Here is a 21,068-nt window from a genome sequence, read left to right on the forward strand (position 1 = left end):
TGGCTTCAAATCTGTCTATGTCCTGATTGGGACAAAAGCTTAACCCCCTACGCAAGACAGATGTTTCAAATTCATTGAGGCTATAGGACGATAAATGTACCACATTCAGGCTGGTGGGGAATTCCCCCAGGGTTTGTATCAGGCCTTGCCATTTTCGATCGGTTTCACAAAAAAATTGTCCTCAGTTAAAACTGAGGACAGACCTCCATTCCCAGGTAGGGCATCATTAGCAGTCGATTGTAGAGGGATTATGCCCCTTTCTATTTTTCCTGACCCAGGGTGTGGGCTAGCAAAGCCAGCTTGAATTTAGAGGTCTGTGATCCGCTTTTTAGGTATTTTCTCCTGTGACCCCCCCTGGGAATTTCTCTTTGATTTACGGGAGGTCTTTTGTCTACTCGACCCTCTTGACAAGAGGGACGATAGAGAAGATGCTGCAGATAGTGAATTATCGTTATCGTTCGTTAGCGGCTGTCCCCAGGGGTGTCCCAAAGCCTCAATTGGGGGTTACTAACACAGAATCTGCTGAAAGGAAAACCAGTTATCTGGAACCAGAATCTGCTGAAAGGAAAAGGCTGGGGAGCAGTAATAGACAAGACAACCATCCAGGAACAGTAGTCAAGAACTGAAAGAGCCTTGCCCATCAATATCCTAGAGATTCGGGAATTGCATCTGGCTCTGAAGGCCTAGACTTCCAGGTGATGGGATTGTCCTGTCAAGATTCAATCTGACAATGCCACAGTGGTGGCCTATATCAATCACCAAGGGGGCACCAAGAGTCTTGCAGAGCAGACAGAAGTGAACCATATTCTAACTTGGGCAGAAAGGAATGTTCTGTGCCTGTCGGCAGTCTTCATTCTGAGAGTAGAGAATTGGCAGGCGGACTACCTGAGTCGCCAGCAGTTATTCCCGGGGGAATGGTTCCTTCACCCAACATTTTTTGGGCTGTTTGCCAAAGATGGGGAACTCCGGACATAGATCTTCTAGCATCCAGATTCAACATGAAGTTAGTCAACATTGTGTCCAGGACAAGGGATCCACTCGCATGTGAAACAGATGCATTGGTGACCCCATGGGATCAGTTCTTACTGATCTAAGCATTTTCCCTTGTTCGGTTGCTGCCTCGACTTCTTTGCAGGATCAAGCTGGAAAGAAAGCCAGTAATTCTGGTAGCACAAGCATGGCCCAGAAGGTCATGCTTTGCAAAAATCGTAAAGATGGCGGTGGGGGATCCATGGTCCCTTCCACTATGGCCAGACCTACTCTCACAAGGCCCAATATTCCATCCTACCTTATGAATGCTAAATTTAACGGCTTGACTATTGAAACCCACATTCTGAGGAAATGTAAGCTTTCCGGGTCAGTTATCTCTACCTTAATTTAATGCAAGGAAGCCAGCTTCCAGAACTATGTTATAGAGTATCGGAGGGCTTATGTTTCCTGGTGTGACTCCAAGGGTTGGCACCCTCAGAGATATATCATAGGCAGAATTCTTGCCTTTCAATTAGGGGTAGAGATGAAGTTGGCCTTGGGTACTATTAAAGGCCAAGTCTCAGCTTTATCGGTCTTATTTCAAAAACCACTTGCTACACATTCTTTAGTCTGGGGTTTTATGCAAGGAGTGATGCGGATTAATCCGCCAGTTAGATCACCTTTCAGCCCTTGGGACTTGAACTTAGTTTTGTCAGTGTTAAAAAGAAAACAGACATTTGAACTGATACAGCATATTCCCTTAGTCCTTCTGACAAGCAAGCAAGTGATCTTGGTTGCTATATCCTCAGCAAGAAGGGTTTCGGAATTGGCTGCTGTTTCTTGTAAAGAGCCATACTTGATTCTTCATGAGGACAGAGTGGTGTTACACCCTCGCCCAGATCTTTTGCCAAAAGTGGTCTCAGGTTTTCATCTGTGCCAAGATATGGTCCTGCCATCGTATTTTCCAAAACCATAATCCAGGGAAGAAAAGTCACTACATTGTCTTGATGTGGTGAGAGCGGTCAAAGTATATTTAAAGACGATTGCTCAGATTTGAAAGACCAATGTCTTATTTATTCTGCCAGACGGTCCTATGAAAGGACAGGCAGTGTCAAAATCCACTGTCGCTAAGTGGATTGGGCAAGTTCTAATTAAGACTTATGATTTAAGGAATAAGATTCCCCCTTTTCAAGTCAAGGCGCACTCTACCAGGTCGGTTAGTGCTTCTTGGGCAGTGCGTCACCAGGCCTCCATGGCTCAGATCTGTAAGGCCTTGGTCTTCAGTACATTCATTCACCAATGGATGTAAGGAGGCATGAGGATATCGCCTTCAGGCGCAGTGTACCACAGGCAGCAGTATAGGTATAGGTCCTCAAGTCTGGGGGTGCCCTGTGGGTTGTCTCTCCCTCCCCTCAAATAGCATTGCTATGGGACATCCCATTAAGTTAATAATTATGTTTTTTTGTCCCATAATGTACGATAAGGAAAATAGGATTTTTATAACAGCTGATAAGGCTATTTTTACCTACCTCACTTATATACTTAATGATATACATAACATAAGTGTCATAAAAACCTTTTATCTACATGAATCAACCCATGAAATCAATAAGGAATGATAACTGTGTAAAAAGAATAACAATCACATTTATTTATAAAGAAAACAAAGGTTAGAATAATCAGAGATTACCAAATATAGTATAGAGATGTTATAAATGCTGTGTTGCCATTGTTTCCAAAGATAGTTAATGCAAAAAGGGGTTTTGGTTACAATTGACATACACATGCTATCAAGTTATTAAGACAAACCTAGGATAGAAAAAGTTACAGAGAAAAGAGACATAAGATGATACATTACCTAGACAGCCCTTATGTGACCATCTGTCATCTAGACCGTGAGCCGAAGAGAAAGGCCAGTGATCTATGTTCCATTACATACACACCTGTAAACCCCCCCCCCCCCCTCCTTCCATATGCTAAAACTGCTACATTGAGTAAATGGGGGTGGGGTGCTCTCTTACCAGCTACCAATTTATGACCAGGTTATTAATGCCCCCTTCCCACCTCCCACCTCCTTTGAAGTGTCATTATTGTGCTACCAAATGGTCAGATAAAATTCCACAGCAAGGTAAAATGTCTCTGTTGATTCCAAACATGTTCTGTAACTATGGAGTCATTGAAAAATCACTGTAAGTCACATTAATAATAAAGCCCATCACCTTCCGGGCCCAAATCTCCACCACAGTCCCCCCGAAGTTCATTCTAGATTTTATGCCCTCCCTCAATGATCCTGTACCCACCCACAACAGTCCAGAAGCCCTGACCCTTCCCCACCACCACTGAGGCCTCCTCGTCCTTTCTTGAACACCCCGGAACCCATTGAGGTAGACAGCAAAGCAATCCTGGTGCCTTTGAGACTTCACATCTGAACCATGAGTGCCTGTACTGCAATGTTTCATCCCCCCCCCCCTGCCTTGGAAGAGCGGAACTTCAACATTGATGGTGGGATCCTGGCATATCTAGTCCTGTAACTTGGGAATATGGTGTAATGATTGGATCGGACCGTGAGATAGCACTTTTCAGCATGGTGAAGGAAAGTTAAGGAGAGTCTTATTCGTGGCACATTTGTCTCAAGAAATTACTTGGTTGTCTTCCAGTCGTGGTTAGGGGGGGCCTCCTGACAGTCCTGCATGAATACAAAAAAAGGAGTATGTCAGTGTACAGATATTGAAGGAATGCTGGACAAGAGCAGAGGTTTGGCCATTAAGACTAAATGCTTATAAGGGGTGTAATTGGATGAGTAAAGTGGGATCCCACAGGGTACAGAGTCTGATCAACAGCCAGTATCATCCATGGCCCTTGATGGTAGGGATAGTCAACACTGCCTGCTATTGCCAGGTTCCTGGGTTCACCACACCTGCTCACGTGGCTCAGATTAAAGCAGTAGGCATACTAGGGGAGGTAGAATGACATTAAGACATAAGACCTGGATGTCCAGGGATACTTTGTGAAATATGGTACTTGTATTTTTGAGGAAACCATCCTATAGGACCCACTGAACTCTTAAAAACAGAGTCAGGCAGAAAACCTTACCATTCATAGCTCATCCCTGATATTCAAACAAACGTTCCAGAAGACTAATACATTTACTTTTAAAGATCTAGAAGAACATTATCAGCTAACGGACTGGTACGATTACTTAAAGTAATTAAAGATAGGAATATGACAGGGACGCATGCGTGGCGTGGAACAGGAAAGAATCTAGGAGAAGGAGCTCCGAGGACTACGCAGACATAGGAGGACTCCCCGGCAGCTTATCGCGCTAATCCTGCACCCTATGTAAGCTTCCCCTCCCGAGGGACCATTCGTGCATGCCGACAAAAAAAAAAACAAGCAAAAAACAATGCGCAGAGGTCACTCACAAACTACTTGTTGCAGGCTCGTGAGCAGGCCAGTATGTCCCAAAATGGCGCTCAGTCCAAGTCACCGCTGCCGGAGACAAACACCTCTGCTTTCGTCTTGCCGTCACAAGGTGAGCAGACTACGCAACTGACAAAGGCTGACTTGGAGGACAGTTTGGCGGCTATGTATGATAGACTGGCAAGGAAATTTCAGGCAGAGCTCCACAAGACGACTAATACTCTCTCTCAGGAGATTGGCTCGTTAGGAAGTCGCATAGATCTCCTGGAGGTGAAACACGACGAGCTTCACTTAGCCTACACTGACCTACGAAGAGACCATGAGGCACTGGCCAATGCGGTTGTCCAGCTCCAGAATCACATGGAGGATCTGGACAACCGCAACAGGAGGAACAATATCAGGGTCCGTGGAGTCCCAGAGACGGTCAACGACCTGCCGGACACCATTAAAAGGTTGTTTCACTCTCTCCTACCAGAGCTGCCAGAGGAGTCTTTTACATGTGATCACCTTCACAGGGCACTCAGACCCAAGCGTCCCCCTGAAAACCCTCCCAGAAATATAGTTATGTGCCTGAAAGACTACCTGAAGAGGAAATCCTCAAAACCTCACACAATTCTTCCCGCATTATGCTGGACGGTAATATGTATACCCAGATATATCCCCAGCAACATTAGAGAAACGCAGGAGGATGAGGGAGATAACATCGGTCCTCCAGTCTGCACAATTCCGCTATAGATGGGGCTAATTATACCCCATAATGGCACTATTTATATTGCTACTACCATTAAAGAAGGCAAAGAAGTCCTGATTAAACTGGGCCTCCTGGAACCACAACAAGTCGGGAGACTCCGTGCTACCCCACGGCCATCCCTGATCTGGGCTACACCTTCACCGTAGAGAGACCACAGATCCCGCAGACTGCACACGCAACCAGAGATCTGAAGTCAACAAGGCTGCAGCTGGTGAACTTTGGCTTGATTTGAGGGACAGTATTTAGACCATCTTCACAAGAGACATCTCGCAGTCCGCAAGACTTGACCTATTGGTACCTTTCCAAATTCAAAATCCCCTCCCCCCCCATTTAATTTTTTTTTCTTTTTTCTCTCTCCTACCCCCCATACCCCTCCCCCCATATACACCCCCCCCCCCCTTTGTTTTGTTTTTTGTTTTTTTGCCTTACCTATCATGGCATGTCCTAGTACATTAAGGGTCTGTCTCCAAATCCCTGGAAGTACACTGTCTGCCTGCTTTGTGGTATCCCCCCCCCCCCCCACATTTGCTCCGCATCTTTATTCCCACTCAAATATCCTAAATAGGAGAGGACCTGGATGTGTTCTCCCTCCCCCATTTGACTTTCCCTCTGGATAGAGGGTTCTATTTTGGAGCTTGTGGTATTTTGGACGCATTAGTCCAACAAATATAATTAAGTTGGTCTGGATGGAGCTTACCTCCAGACCAGAAGTAGTTTGTAAAGTTTCATCTTACTCTGTTTTGCTGTTAGTTTCTACCATATCGCTCAGTCTTAAGTTTGGAAGAATGGTTGCCTGGCCTGTCCCTTGTACTATATATCTATTAAGCTATGTGGCTTCAGAACTGGTTGTCTATTTGATATCCCCTGGCTTTAGACATCTTTTTTATTTCTTTTTTTTTCTATAAAAAAAAGAAAAGAGAATAACACATCGCTATCACACATTGCACCTTAATTTCAGTACAGATAATGGACCGCAATGGGTCTTCACATCGTCTTGCATAACGTGAGGGGCTTTAATTCCCCTCAGAAGAGGAGAAAAGCCTTTAAATTTTACAAACACATGGGTGCGGACATAATCCTTTTACAAGAGACCCATTTCTGTTCTAAACCCGTTTTGCGTGGTCACCTAATTGAAATAGCAGTCAGCAAAAAAAGACAAAAATTTGCCAATATTAGATCCCTTACTCAAGAATTAAATAAACTGTACCACATACACGCCCATTCCCAATCTCCTATTTTATCTCAAATTGAACAAAAAATAATTGAACTGGACACTATCCTCTCCAAAAGCACAGAAAAATCACTACGATGGTCCAAAGCAAAGTTTTTATTACATAGCAATTCAGCATCAGGAACGTTCTCACGAAAGCTACATCAATCTCTTCAACTCACCCATGTATATAAACTTAGGAATAGCTCTGGCCATCTTGTTACTCACTCCAAGGATGTTTTACAGATTTTTACATCCTTCTACCAGACTTTACTATCCTCCCCTAAGTCCCCCCCATGGAAGGGATGTTCCAGTGGCTTGATTCTCTACAGCTCACAAAACGTACAGAGCAACAAGTAAACACCTTAAATGCCCCCTGCACGGAGCAGGAAATCTCCCTTATCACCAAAACCCTTAAGCCTTCCACTGCCCCTGGCCCAGACAGATTCACCTCCTTTTATTATAAAAAATTTGCACACCTACTGACCCCAAAATTTAACAAAGCAATTAACCACACCTTTCAAGGCCACAAACTCTCAGCAGACATGCTTTTCACCTAACATGGCACTAATTCCCAAATCTAATAAAGACCACGCTCTCCCCCAGAACTTTAGACCAATTTCTGTGCTTAATAATGATATCAATATTTTAGGTAAAATTTTAGCAAATAGACTAGCCCCCATAATCACCTCCCTGATAGGCCCTGAGCAAACCGGTTTTATCCCTAATAGACAAATTACAGACAACATCAGATTGGCAGCAAACATCATCCAAGATGCAGACCTCTTTTCCCGAAAAGTCCTAATCCTAGGCTTAGACATACATAAGGTCTTTGATAGTGTCTTATGGCCCTACTTAGACCAGGTCTTAACAAAATTTGGATTCGCTGGCAAATTTGTAAATTGATATAAAGCACTTTACTACCACCCCCAGACCAGAGTTAAATTACCAGGCTGCTCCTCTGAATACTTTCCCCATGGAAGGGGCACCCATCAGGGCTGCCCTCTGTCCCCTTTGATGTTCGCCCTGGCCATAGAGTCCTTGGCCAGGGTGGTCATATCTAACATTAATATCAAAGGCTACATTAAAGGCGAAGGTGAATATAAGATAAGCCTATACGCCGACAATGTCTTAGTTTTTTACCAGATCCAATTATCTCGCCCAACCTACTAACCACATTACAGGCCTTTCAGGTTTATTCAGACCTGGGAGTTAATTTATCAAAATGTTCAGCCTTCCCCAACAGGTAATTACAAACCTTAGAAACTCATTTGGCCTTTCCCTATCTAGCTCCACTTTACAATACCTAGGCATTCGATTAGCTCCATCTCTGAAAGCATTGTACAATGCCAACTACCCACAGGCATTTTCTATGGTCAGACAATGGCTTAGATTTCATAGTTTCATAGTTAGTAAGGTTGAATAAAGACACCAGTCCATCTAGTTCAACGTGAGTGAGTGTCTACAATTGTCCCTATCCCCGTGCATTGCACATTGGTCCCTACACTCAATGAGCCCACAATCCAAGGTCCCCATTCATATACTAGGGCCAATTTTGGACAGAAGCCAATTAACCTACCTTCATGTCTTTGGATTGTGGAGTACCCAGGGGAAACCCATGCAGGCACAGAGAGAACATGCAAACTCCAGGCAGGTAGTGTCGTGGTTGGGATTTGAACCAGCAACCCTTCTTACTGCTAGGTGAGAGTGCTAACCACTACACCACTGTGCCGCCCAGGTTATGGTCCTCTTTTCACATTTCCCTACTGGGCAGGGTGGCAGCCATCAAAATGTCAATTCTTCTGAAGCTATTGCACTTTTTTAGGGCCCTCCCTATTTATGTGTCTCATCAAACGTTAGTCACAATACAAAGAGAAATCAACGCTTTCGTGTAGCGTAACAAACGGCCCAGATTTGGTAGGCACCTTGTATATAGACCTATGGCGTGGGGCGGACTGGGCTTACCCAATATCTGGTTATACTATATCTCAGCTAGACTTGGCCAGACGGCCCAATGGCACTCCCCACCTGATGGAGTGCCCTGGTTACAGTTTGAAACACAATCCATATGACCTTTCTTTATACTATGGCAGGAGGGCCTAAAAGCCATGGAAGTGGGTACCTTAAACAATATAGTGGGTCAGTCCCTATACCTATGGTCCCTGTATCACTCAAAATTCAAGCTTCAATCCCCCAATACCCCTCAGACTTCATTTCTAGGAGATAGGAGATTCCCCCCCAGCTTTGGATTCCCCCAGAACATTTAGCTGGCAGATACAACACTCCCTTACCACTCTGAAGTCCCTTACTAACCACCTAGTCTTCCTCTCTTTTATGGATCTTCAAACCCAATTCTATATCCCTAGAGAGGAGTTATAATAATGATATCAACATTTTAGGTAAAGTTTTAGCAAATAGACTAGCCCCCATTCACGTGTGGACTGATTTTTTCCAATATTTGTCTAACCTTTTCCTTTCTTGGGTGTTTATTATTTAGTGATTCATACATATCTCACTGTGTGATCACTTAGCACTACATATTCACCCCAAGCATCCATATAGCCCAAGTATCTTTTTCATATGGCCGTGTCATCTTTTTGTGGTGAGCACGGTACAGATTTTCCCATACTTTAAGTTTAAATGTACCTTTATTAGAAAAACTTGTTTTTGTCCACCTATCCCATTCACAAATAATTTTTACAACCCAGGGCCCATATTTATCTATCATCTCTTCCCTTGGGGTCATTTGATAGGGTTTACCCCATTCAGACCCCCTCTTTGAAGCGATTTGATTACCCATCCTTAAGGACACTTGGACCCTGACCTGATTTCCCAACCTTTTATAGGTTTCTCCTCCAGAGGTAGCTACTCTCAGGACCGTTATTGGGTTGGCAGGTACTCCCCCTGTCACCGTTGCTGCTTTTCACTACTTGTCAGAACAATATTCTCCCTGCTCGTGATGATAGTCCTTCAAGTCAGCCTGGAGATTTTCCCAAACTGTTTAGTTCAATCTTCCCCATGGATTTTTTCAAAGTATTCTAAAAATGGCTTACAGTAGGGCTATTACTTTTCTTATCTTAAGAATGATTAGCGCAAACTTGGATAATCATTAAAGTATATGCATGCTTGGAGTACAGAAGGCAGTTAACTGAGGCACACTTATTTGCAACATGATTTGTATCTGTTACAGTATAGCCAATGCTCCCAGGTCTACTTACAAAGCTTACAATCCCCAGTTAGTAATTGCAAAGAAGAACGATTCATACCCAAGTTCATTCAGTGTGATTTAGTCTCCGTTTCTACTGATGCAATTTGTCATGCGACTTTGGACACAAAGTCGCATTATAAGTCTCAGCCCATTGATTTCAATAGCACCCGTTACAATCTATGTGACTCAAAGCTGCAGTGACTCTGAAAAGGTACCTGCACCACTCTGATGCGACTCTAGAGCAAACTCGCATTCAAAGCCACACCACAGTCGCACTAAAGCTGCATATCACAGTCACACTCTAAATCATGTGACATTCGAGTTGTGCCAGTGGAAACACAGCACTATACCCACAGATGTGTTTCAATCACAAAGATTGGCCTAATCTCATTCAAAGGGTCAACTGAAATTGCTTTTTGGCAGAGAGGCACATATCCTTTTCTACTTCTTTCAAGATTCCAAATGGAGCCCTCATCATTCGCTCTTACAATTTCATTTTATATATACACATTATTCAAAATCAGTCTCATCAAAGTATTAGTACAGACAAAAGGGTACAAATGAAAGTTCTGAGAAGTTTGCTAGTCTGGGTATTCGGATGGGAGACAGGTGAACACAAAACCAGCTCTGTCTTCCATGCAAGAAATCACATTCACCCAAAACGTTAAACTTCCTCACACCCGAGCACCATCTGATAAGACTAATTTTACCTACCTCCCCTCTTTTGGCGTTTAGATATAATGCTTTGCTACAAAAACTGAGGTACTCCTGGAAGGCAGAGGGGTTACATAGGGTGGTGAAATTGCTGTATTGGGTCCATCACCTGAAGGTGCCTATATACCCATTGAAGGGGTTGTAAAGGTTTGTTTTTTATTTTCTAAATAGGATCCTTTAAGCTAGTGTATTGTTGGTTCACTTACCTTTTCCTTCGATTTCCCTTCTAAATGTTTTTTTTTTCTTTGTTTTCTTTGTCTGAATTTCTCACTTCCTGTTCCTCCTCAGTAAGCTGTTCAATAATCTGTTCTGGCTGACTAAACACGGCTCGGATGAGGTTGTTAAGTTTACTGAGGAGAAACAGGAAGTGAGAAAATAAGACAAAGAAAAAAACATTTAGAAGGGAAAGCGAAGGAAAAGGTAAGTGAACCAACAATGCACTAGCTTAAAGAAACTTATTTAGAAAATAAAAAACAAAGCTTTACAACCTCTTTAAGTTAATAACAATGGCGCTGTGTCCCATGATGTACTCCAAGAAAAGGATTTTACAGGTAAGCTGTTATAAAAATCTTTCACTTCATTCAGTAAATCTGCTTTTGATTAAATCATAGAATCATACTCCTCCTACTACACATGTGTTTACAATGAACTAGATTTAAAAAGCCAAATCCCCTTAGTAAGTCAGCCCTACACAGATTTGACAAGGAGACCAGATTTTTATGCAGACCCCCTTTACAGTAATTAATACTTTTTCTTAATTTTTCTTTTTGCAGTCCCTTGAAGTTGCCCTGAAGTACTGCAACTACATGTTTACTACAGTCTTTGTACTTGAAGCTGTGCTGAAACTGGTGGCATTTGGATTTCGAAGATTTTTCAAGGACAGGTAACTATTCACTGAGACAAATGTAATCTAAAATGTTTTAAAAGTTCTCAAGGAAATGTGTAGTTACTGTTAAAGAAACTGTATAATCCACATTAATATAAAGCAGACCTATTGTGATGGATGAATAAATATCAATAGAAGAGCTAAAATTGCCAACGCATATGGAGTAAAATGTTCTAAATTCTCTTCAGTGCTGGCCCCCTGACCAAAAGCGCAGGTCTTTTATAACATATAAACAAATCATTAATTCACATTATGCAGGCCACAGTGCCCTTGTGAATGAGCCCTAATACCTCATTCACACACAGGGCTTTATTTCTCAATAGTTTTAGATTTAGCAGGAATTCTGTTTTTGTCCAATAATAAAAATGTTATTGTATTTTTAGTATAAGTATCATTCAATATTTTCAGGAAGGGGAAGGGCCCTGTCAACAGGATCAATAAAATGGGCAGGGAAGAAACTCAATACTAGCTTGTATGTGTCACTTTTCCATCAGCTCATGTCACTCTGATGCAAATGGAGCAGAATGTAAGTCTGAGGTGATGGGGTGACACATGTAGGCAGGTGTGTGTCTCTCAGCCGTGCTGTGACCCTGCAGCTGGTAAGTTTTTGTCAGTGACAGGATTGCTAGTAGTGATGGATGAACTTCCGACGTGACGCTTCGCGAATTCGAACCGTGAACGCGGCGGACCCCATTGACTCTAATGGCAGGCGAACCTTAAAAACCTCCAGGTCATATTTTCAGCCACAAAATACTTACTAGCTGTGCACACATAGTCCCACAACATGGACACTGACATAACAAATGTATTAAGTGAATCTGGGATCGAAAACGACACGCATTCTTTTTTTATCTGTGAAATTTTGACAATTCAAGAGCGCATAAAGGCCATGGAGGAGAGGCAAGGTCAGGGCAGGATATGAAGGGGGTGCAGGAGATGATCAGTGCCACAGGCAGGGCAGCGCAGTCCTGTGCCAGTGTCCCAGTGTGCCAACCACCTGTGCTTGAGCCCCTCCCTCTGCTCGGCCCTTACCCCCACCTATGCAGGGCTCCACTGCGGTGGTCCGGAGGTGCCAGTCCAGTGCTGATCCTCAGCCATGGTGCTGGCACTGCCTGCTGATTGGCTTCTCTGCTGCTATCTCCCTCACTGTCTGAAACCAGCACCGCGATAGAGACTGAACACTGACACCAGCACCGAGATAGAGAGCACTGACACCAGCACCATGATTGAGAGCACTGACACCAGCACTGTGAGCGCACTGACACCAGCACCATGATAGAGAGCACTGAGGCCACATCAGCACCGAGATAGAGAGCACTGACACCAGCACCGAGATAGAGAGCACTGACACCAGCACCGTGATAGAGAGCAATGACACCAGCACCGAGATAGAGAGCACTGACACCAGCACCATGATAGAGAGCACTGACACCAGCACCGTGATAGATAGCACTGACACCAGCACCGTGATAGAGAGCACTGATACCAGCACCGTGATAGAGAGCACTGACACCAGCACCAAGATAGAGAGCACTGACACCAGCACCATGATAGAGAGCTCTGACACCAGCACCATGAGAGCACTGACACCAGCACCGTGATAGAGAGCACTGACACCAGCACCATGATAGAGAGCACTGACACCAGCACCGTGAGAACACTGACACCAGCACTGTGATAGAGAGCACTGACACCAGTACCGTGAGAGCACTGACACCAGCACCGGGATAGAGAGCACTGACACCAGCATCGAGATAGAGAGCAGTGACACCACACCAGCACCAAGATAGAGAGCACTGACACCAGCACTGATACCAGCAACTCGCTGCGGCACCCAAAAATATGACACAGCTCAACCTCTTCAAACAGGAGGGTACGGGCATATAGTATGGTGTGCTTTTTTTGTACAAGGAAGTGAGCCAAAGGTATAAAAAAGGTCCGTGTGCTAGATTAAATAAATTGTTTATAGAGTTATGCATAGACATGGTCTACTGGTCACATGTGTTAAATTCCTCCGAGATCCATGCCTCATTCATTTTTATAAATGTGAGGTAGTCAACACTGTCATGAGCTAGGCGAGTGCGCTTATCGGTCATGATCCCCCCTGCTGCACTGAACGTCCTTTCAGACAGGACACTGGATGAGGGGCAAGCCAACAGTTCCATTGCAAATTGGGAAAGCTCTGGCCAGAGGTCAAGCCTGCCCACCCAGTAGTCCAGGGGTTCATCACTCCTCAGAGCGTCCACATCGGCCGTTAACCCGGTGTAGTCGGACACCTGTCTGTCTATGCGTTCCCTGATGCAGGACCTGGATGAGACCTGTCGATGGGTCGGTTGAAAGAATAACCTCATATCAGAAGTCACCAACACATCTTCAAACCACCCTCTTCTTGCAGGCGCTGTTGGATTAGTACCCGCAACTCTTTCTCTGGGAGTGGGAATTCCTCCTCTGCCAGCGCACACAAAAGCAGAATGCAGCATTTCTCGAAGCAAGGCCTGGAAGTGCTCCATTCTGACAGCCCTCTGTGACGGTGGTAACATTTCCGCCATTTTGTGTTTGTACCGGGAGTCTAAGTACATTGCCACCCAGTACTGGTCCTTGACCGTTATGCTTTTTATACGGGGGTCCTTGTTAAAACACTGGAGCATGAAGGCCATTTGCACTAAACTGGAAGCGGTGTGGTGGCCTGGCTCCTGCTCATCATCCAGGATAATGTCATCCTCCTCGTTCTCCTCTCCCCATCCATGCACAACAGGGATCCCAGAACGGTTTAAAGCATGCTCTTCTTGCTCCTCATCCGCCCTGGCACCATCCTCCTCTGACTCCTCTTCAGACTCCTGTTGTTGACCTGTCTCAGATAGAGTAGCCCCCCCCGGGAATTCATCCAGCATTGTGATTTCCTCATCTTCCTGCTCCTGCTCCTCCACGGCTTGATCAATGACACGACGCAATGCATGCTCCATAAAGAAGGCATAAGGTACGATGTCACTGATGGTGCCATGGCTGCGACTGACCAGTTTGGTGATCTCATCAAATGGCCACAGAAGTCTGCATGCATCGCGCATGAGCAGCCACTGGTGCGGTGAAAAAACCAAGCTCCCCAGAACCTGTTTGTACAGGTAGCCGTTAACTGCACGTTTCTGCTGGAGCAGCCTATCAAGCATATAGAAGGTTAAGTTCCATCGCGTCGGGCAATCGCAAATAAGACATCTGACTGGCAGATTGTGTCACCGCTGAATGTCAGCAAGGCGAGCCATGGCCATGTAAGATCTTCTGAAATGGGCCGAGATTTTCCTTGCCTGTCGTAAGATGTCCTGGACCCCAGGGTATTTGACAACGAATCGCTGCACGACCAAGTTTAAGACGTGTGCCATGCATGGCACGTGTGTAATTTTGCCCTGTTTCAATGCACTAAGCAGATTGGCACCACTGTCACACACCACTTTACCAACTGTCAAATTGAGCAGTGTTAGCCACTGATCTGCCTGTGAACGCAAAGCTGAAAGGTGTGCAGGGCCAGTGTGGCTCTTGGCTTCCAGGCACAACAGACGCAGCACAGCATGGCAACGTCTCACCTGGCATGTCGAATAGGTTCTGGGGATCTTGGGCGGCGCAGCAGAAGAGGCGCCAGCAGCGGAAAAGGAGGAGTCAGCCGAGGAGGAGAGGGAGGAGGATGGAGTAGGAGGAGGAGAAGAAGAGCCAGGCCTGCATGCAATCCGTGGCGGTAAAACCAAATCTACACGGGTGCCATGGGTTACATGCTTGACGGCCGTCAGAAGGTTCACCCAGTGGGCAGTAAAAGTTATATACCTTCCCTGCCCGTGTTTGCTAGACCACGTGTCTGTAGTCAAATGTATCTTGGCACCGACACTGTGTGCCAGAGATACATTCACTTGCTGCTGAACATGGCCATATAGCTCTGGGATGCCCTTCTGTGAGAAATACTTCCTTCCTGGGACCTTCCATTGTGGTGTTCCAATGGCCACAAATTTTCAAAAGGCCTCCGAGTCCACCAGTTTATATGGTAGTAGTTGGCGGGCTATCAGTTCTGACAAGCCAGCAGTCAGCCGTTGGGCAAGAGGGTCATCATTTTTTTATGCTCAAACATTTAGCCCACGGAAGCCTGCCTTTTTCCAGAAAAACTTGAGCACGGCATGATGGAAGGTGGAGTGGAGGACAATTGGGAGGAGAGAGGAGAAGGGGAAGTAGAAGACAAAGCTGGATGGTGAGAGCCTTGAGTATGGCTTTGTGGGTTCCGTTGCTCCCACTGGGCTCGGTAATGGCAGCTCATGTGCCTTCTTAAGGCGGTCGTCCCTAGGTGAGTGTTGATTATAAAGATAAAACCGCGCTGGTCAACACTGGGTACTGGACAGACAAAAAAACAACAACAAATCCAGGATGGGTACTCTATGTGTAAATAATTATAGGTTGCTGCCCCCCACAAAAAGAAAATCCCCACTAGGGGTTCTTCTGCCAGTAAAAAGAATCTAATAATCGGGGTAACTGGCGCTACCTATTTAACATAAACAAATATTGACTCTTATTGATGAAACAAATGAAAAAGAGAAAATGAGAAATGCCAAGAAAAAATACCAGTAATAGTATTCATATGTGTAATCGTACCTAAATAAAAATGAAGCCTCCCTAAGGAAAGTCCCCTTATTTCAATCCAAGCCCAAAAAAAGACACATACAAGAGGCTACTTCCAGAGGTGACATACAATCGCACAGATTCCCTACTGCGACTCCAATGTGACAATAAGCAGTGTAATAATTTAGGACCTTATCCTGAGAACTTAGTATGATCTTAAACAAATCATATATAAATTCTGTGAAAAAACACCAGATTAATATAGAAAAACTTGTACTGAGTGCGACTTTTCCTTGAAATCGCATTAGTGCCACATTATGATAAACCCACCGATCTGTCGGCTGGGAAAAGAAAAGTATAAAAATCTACTCCAAATACTACATGTGAAAAAAATATATATGAATCTAAAAAATATATGAATATATAAAACAAACTCTAATAAGTATATGTGTAAGTGAGACGTGCAATTGAAAATACCGAATTAGATGACACAATTCAAAAACAAAAAATTCCAAACATATGTACTAGCAAAGCATCTATGAAAAAAATGATACAAATAAAAAATGTGTTATAGTGACCCTTAGAAAAATGATAAAAAAAAAATAAATTTTTTTTTTTATAAAATAAAAATAAAAGTCCAACTCTCCAAAAAGTCTTCAATAGTGCAAATTCAACATTAAATGTTCATAAAGTGACTTTTGTGCTTCTTGTGTGATCTTCAAAGTGACTTCCGTGCTCCCCCGCAAGGTACCCCACTCACCAAAAAAATTCACCCCTACAGGGGTAGTTCGCCTTTAAATCCAATCTGCCGATATCCAGCTCTTTGACCTTCTGACCTCTTTATTTATAATCGTTCGTATCCAAAAGGAGATTCCATTTGTGCCCTCACAGGAAAAAAATAACAGTCTCCATAGTGTAATCCGTATCAGAACCAATTTATTTCCACAAAAATAGTAGTAAAAAACAGCAGTAAAAAACAATTTTCATGTAATATAAAGTAAAAATAAAAATAAAAATAGAAGTAAAAAAATATATATAAATGAAAAATGTGGAAACGTAATTCACCAATAAGTCCACTTCACATAGGTTCCAGTGGTCCAAGCTCCAGTATTAGACCAGAAAAGCAGACTAAAAATTATAAAATACAGCTATGGAAAAAACGCTGATGGCTCTCTACCCTAAGAGAGACAAAACATAAAAAACACCCGTCTCCAATGTACCGATCGCTTTATGCAATGTACCGGGTTTTTTCTGTTTAGCTAGATAGCTCTAGTCTTTTTGAGTCCCCTTAGGAAAGAGCCCTTATAGCGCAAATTCCACTTAACTCGCGGGTACCGTTCGGTGGGAACGCAGCGTGCGCTCCAACTGCGTTCCAACCCCCGTAGGCAACCCTGAACTGACGTGGTAAGCGTAACTCCGTCGAACGCGTTTCGTCATTGACGTCTTCAGCGGCGGTGAGGTGAGTGTTGGGCTTACCGCGACTTATGCGTTGACTGCAAAGATTGCAGATGGCAACCCTATTGTCAGCAGCGGACACGTTAAAAAAAGCTCACACTGCGGAGCCATGTGCCGGCATCCAGGGAGCGCCAGATGTAACCGTACATGGTTGATGCCTCGCTCCTGATACATTAGCAGTCTGGTTTGTCCCTCCTGTGCAATCTAAGTTCCACCTGCTTCTCCTCCCTATCTGCTGGTCCATATCTCCCTCTGAACTCCCCTCCTCTTCCTCTCTTGTGGGCACCCACGTGACATCACTAGGCACGTCATCATCAGCGTCACCTTCCCCACCGCTATAATTAGAGATCTCAGAGTAGGCAGCAACACTGTGGACCAACCTCCTCCTTGTGCTGATCTGGGTACTGTTGTCAAACTGCTGAGTGGCGGTTGTTGCTACCTCCTCTTCCTGATCCAATGCCAAGAGTGGCTGCGCATCGGCAATGTCTTGTGATGGATCGGAAAATAATTCCTGTGACTCAAGCGGAGGGTATATGGTGGTGGTGTTGGTGGTAGTGTCTTTGGGGGAGCACACAGCAGAGAGTGAAGAAGAGGGTGCAGATTGAGAGGATGAGGAGGGTGCAGAAGAGTAAGGCTGAGTGAGCCACTCAACCAAGTCTGGTGCGTCCTTTGACGTAATCGAACGCACCTTCTGCAATTTCCCACTTTGGCTCAAGCCTGTTGCTCCTGAAGCAGAATCCAAACAAACAGTCACTTCCTGTACAAGTCTTTAGGTTGTTCTGAGGTAATAATAAACAGGTGCGTTACTCATATTTGATCACTAGATGGCTCTGGTATGAAACCACAGAAATGTCCATAAACCTTACATTAAGCATACATAACCACATCAATAGGCAAGGATGGCAGCGCTACATAACAATCTACAAAATAAAAAAATCTGTAGAGGGGTTTCCACCATCCCTGCTAATATTTTATTTATTATGTCTTGTTTTCAGTTTGATGTGTATTATATGTGAAGTTGCATATAACAGAGACCAGTATTGTGGTAATATTGAAGTTTATTGAGCTTTCCACAAATTAGAGGGTTCCACCATTATCGTTAAGTTATTGATTAGTAAGTTAGTGCTGCATTTTTTTTTTAGATTGGCATGTGGCATTAATAAACATCAATGGATTTCAGTTGTGCTCCACTAAGCCACCCCCCCTCCCCCCCATGGACAGCTGAATTCATCTCCCCAGCCCTGCACTGTGCGATGGGCACTGATTGGCAGCACTGATGGGCAATAATAGGTAGCACTAATAGTTAGCACTGATGGGCAGCACAAATTGTTAGCACTGATTGGCAGCACTGATGGGCACCGATTGGTGGCACTGTTAGGCAGAAATGATTGGCACCAATAGACAGCACTAATGGGCCCTGATTGACATCATTGATTGGCATCATTGATTGGCACTGATTAGCATCACTGATTGGCACTGATGGGCTGCACTGATTGCCAGCATTGGTGGGCACTAATTTGTAGAACTGATAGGTGGCACTGATTGGCAGCATTGATTGGCACTACTGATGGACATTAATGGGCAGCACTCATGGACACTGACAGAGGGTAGAGGGAGAGATTCACATGCAGCAGATAGTGAAGCCTGCAAGAGCCACTCAGTGTATGACACTGTCAGGTAATGTAACTGCTTGCAGAGAGAGACCAGCTGTCACAACTCCGTGATGTCAGGGATGGGCGGGTCATAGCAGCTATAAAAACACCAGCCAATGATTGGGCTGCTTAAGAAAGCATATAAATGTAGCGACCTGCCCAGACCTCATCCCATTGGCTGGTGTTTTATAGCTGTTCGGTCCCACCCACCTCTGACATCACCGCTGAGTTTTTACAGCTGATCTCTCTGCATGCAGTTATATTAAATGACAGTTTTACACACTGAGCAGCTCTTACAAGCCTCGTGATCTGCTGCATGTGGTACTGTTTCACAGGCAGCGCGGGCTACACACTCCTAGGATGCATTTCAGAGCAGATCTTGGGGGACAGCAGAGAGTGATTAGGATGTGCCCAGCACACCCTGTGCGCACGCCTATGCTAAAGATTAATGTGCTCCCCAGACTGAGCGTTTTCAGATTCTTCTGGTAACAGTTCCGAATAAGTTCTTAAGACAAATTAAATGAGAACTTATACAATGCCTTTTGTCAGACAGTCGGCCTAGGCTTAAAACAGAAACACTTACCATGCCTAAAGGCTCTGGGGGTATGGGGTTTCCAGACCCAGATCGATATTACCAAGCTTCCCATTTGTCTCAGATCTCGGACTAGTGTAATCATACCAAGGAGAAGCACTGGATATCTCTGGAACAATCTAACTTGCACATTCCGCTTAAGGCTCTTCTGTGGCTTGATAATCCTTACCTAGCCCACGTAAAAGACCATCCCATTCTGAGTGCCACCTATAAAATTGCTCAGGTGATGAAATCCTCACTGACATCACTTATGAATTTCCCACTTGGACTGTTTGATCCTAAACTTCAGCGGTTAATTGAAATAGACAAATTCCAACTGTGAGATTTCAATGATTTGAACTGCTGAAAATCCATAGCAGATATTCAGTCTATGCTTTCACCTTCCCTTCCATTATGGCAAGTAATCCAAGTAATCACTATCTTTCTTCATTGCCCTTTTATTCAGAGTTTTGTGATACACCCACAGTGTTTGAGCAATTGTGTACAGCAGGCCAGAGAGTAGAAAAGGGGCCTTTCTAGGGCATATAGGGCATATATTACATTAATTACACCAATGGATTCATTTACTCCATCTTTTATTATGGCATGGGAAGAATACTTAAAGCGGAGCTCCACCCGAATTCCTAGTCCTATGCCTATGTGATCATCTGCTTCCCTAATCGCTAGATATCCCCCTTACCTTGCTGATGTCTTCTTCTCTTTTTTTCTTATTTCAAATCTCCTGCTCCTGGAGATTCCAGAAAGGGGCGGTGCTGCTGCAGAAATGGGCCGGGCTTCAGCGGCAGGTCAGCTCTTCCTGTGGGCCACACAGGCTCCTGGGATAATTTTTTCAATTTCCCAGGAGTCTGTGTGGCGCCCAGGCGATCCAAGGTTATTACTGGTGGTGCATGCTGGGACAGCACAGTGTCCCGGAAGACAATGCCTGTGGGCTTCACATGCCCACAGGCAAAATGGAAAACGTCAGGAGACGTTTTTATAAAGGCTTTATATGAGCGAAAAACGGCAGCAAGACACTTTTAGAAAATATACAAGTAAGTCACATAATTAGAAAACGTACTTAGTGCGATTAAGACAAAAAAAAAAAACGGCGGTGGAACCCCGCTTTAAATTCAACATTAAATGAAGGTACTAATGCGCAAACCAAACAAATTAAAAAAATGAAAAAAACTAAGTAGCTGCCAACATAAATGGTGTTCCCACACAGTGCTAATAGTAATATGAATAATGTGGCGCTTACTCCAAAAAAATTGATAAATCTGCACATAGGGGATTATTTACGAAAGGTAAATCCACTTTGCACTACAAGAGCACTGCAAGTGCACTTGGAAGTGCAGCCGCTGTAGATCTTAGGGGAAGATCTGAAATGAGGGGAAGATCTGCTGATTTTATCATCCAATCATTTGCAAGCTAAATTGTTTTTTTTTGTTTTTTTTTCCTTGCATGTCCCCCTCAGATCTACAACGACAGCACTTGAAAGTACACTTGTAGTGCAAAGTAGATTTGCCTTTAGTAAATAACCCCAATAGTATCACTTAATATACTGAAGGTGAGCAAATAAACAAAATATCAATAATCCTGTGCAATAATTCAAAAAATGATACTTGAAGACAATAACAATGCA

At 44.1% G+C, this 21,068-nt stretch overlaps 1 protein-coding gene across 1 annotated transcript in view; it reads left to right on the forward strand.

Annotated features, from left to right (window-relative positions):
- The window catches only part of LOC143959324 (voltage-dependent T-type calcium channel subunit alpha-1I-like), a gene marked incomplete at its 5' end in the record, with an annotated part of 1,279,315 nt that overhangs the window by 196,187 nt on the left and 1,062,060 nt on the right, over positions 1-21,068 (forward strand). The window contains one exon of the mRNA XM_077468009.1: positions 11,046-11,155. Within this exon, the coding sequence (XP_077324135.1) occupies positions 11,046-11,155 (110 nt within the window). The remainder of the gene's footprint in view (positions 1-11,045; positions 11,156-21,068) is intronic.

The sequence above is a fragment of the Lithobates pipiens genome, unplaced genomic scaffold, assembly GCF_037356315.1.
Source record: "Lithobates pipiens isolate NorthernLeopardFrog02 unplaced genomic scaffold, aLitPip1_a1.2 Scaffold_70, whole genome shotgun sequence".
Lineage (NCBI taxonomy): Eukaryota > Metazoa > Chordata > Amphibia > Anura > Ranidae > Lithobates > Lithobates pipiens.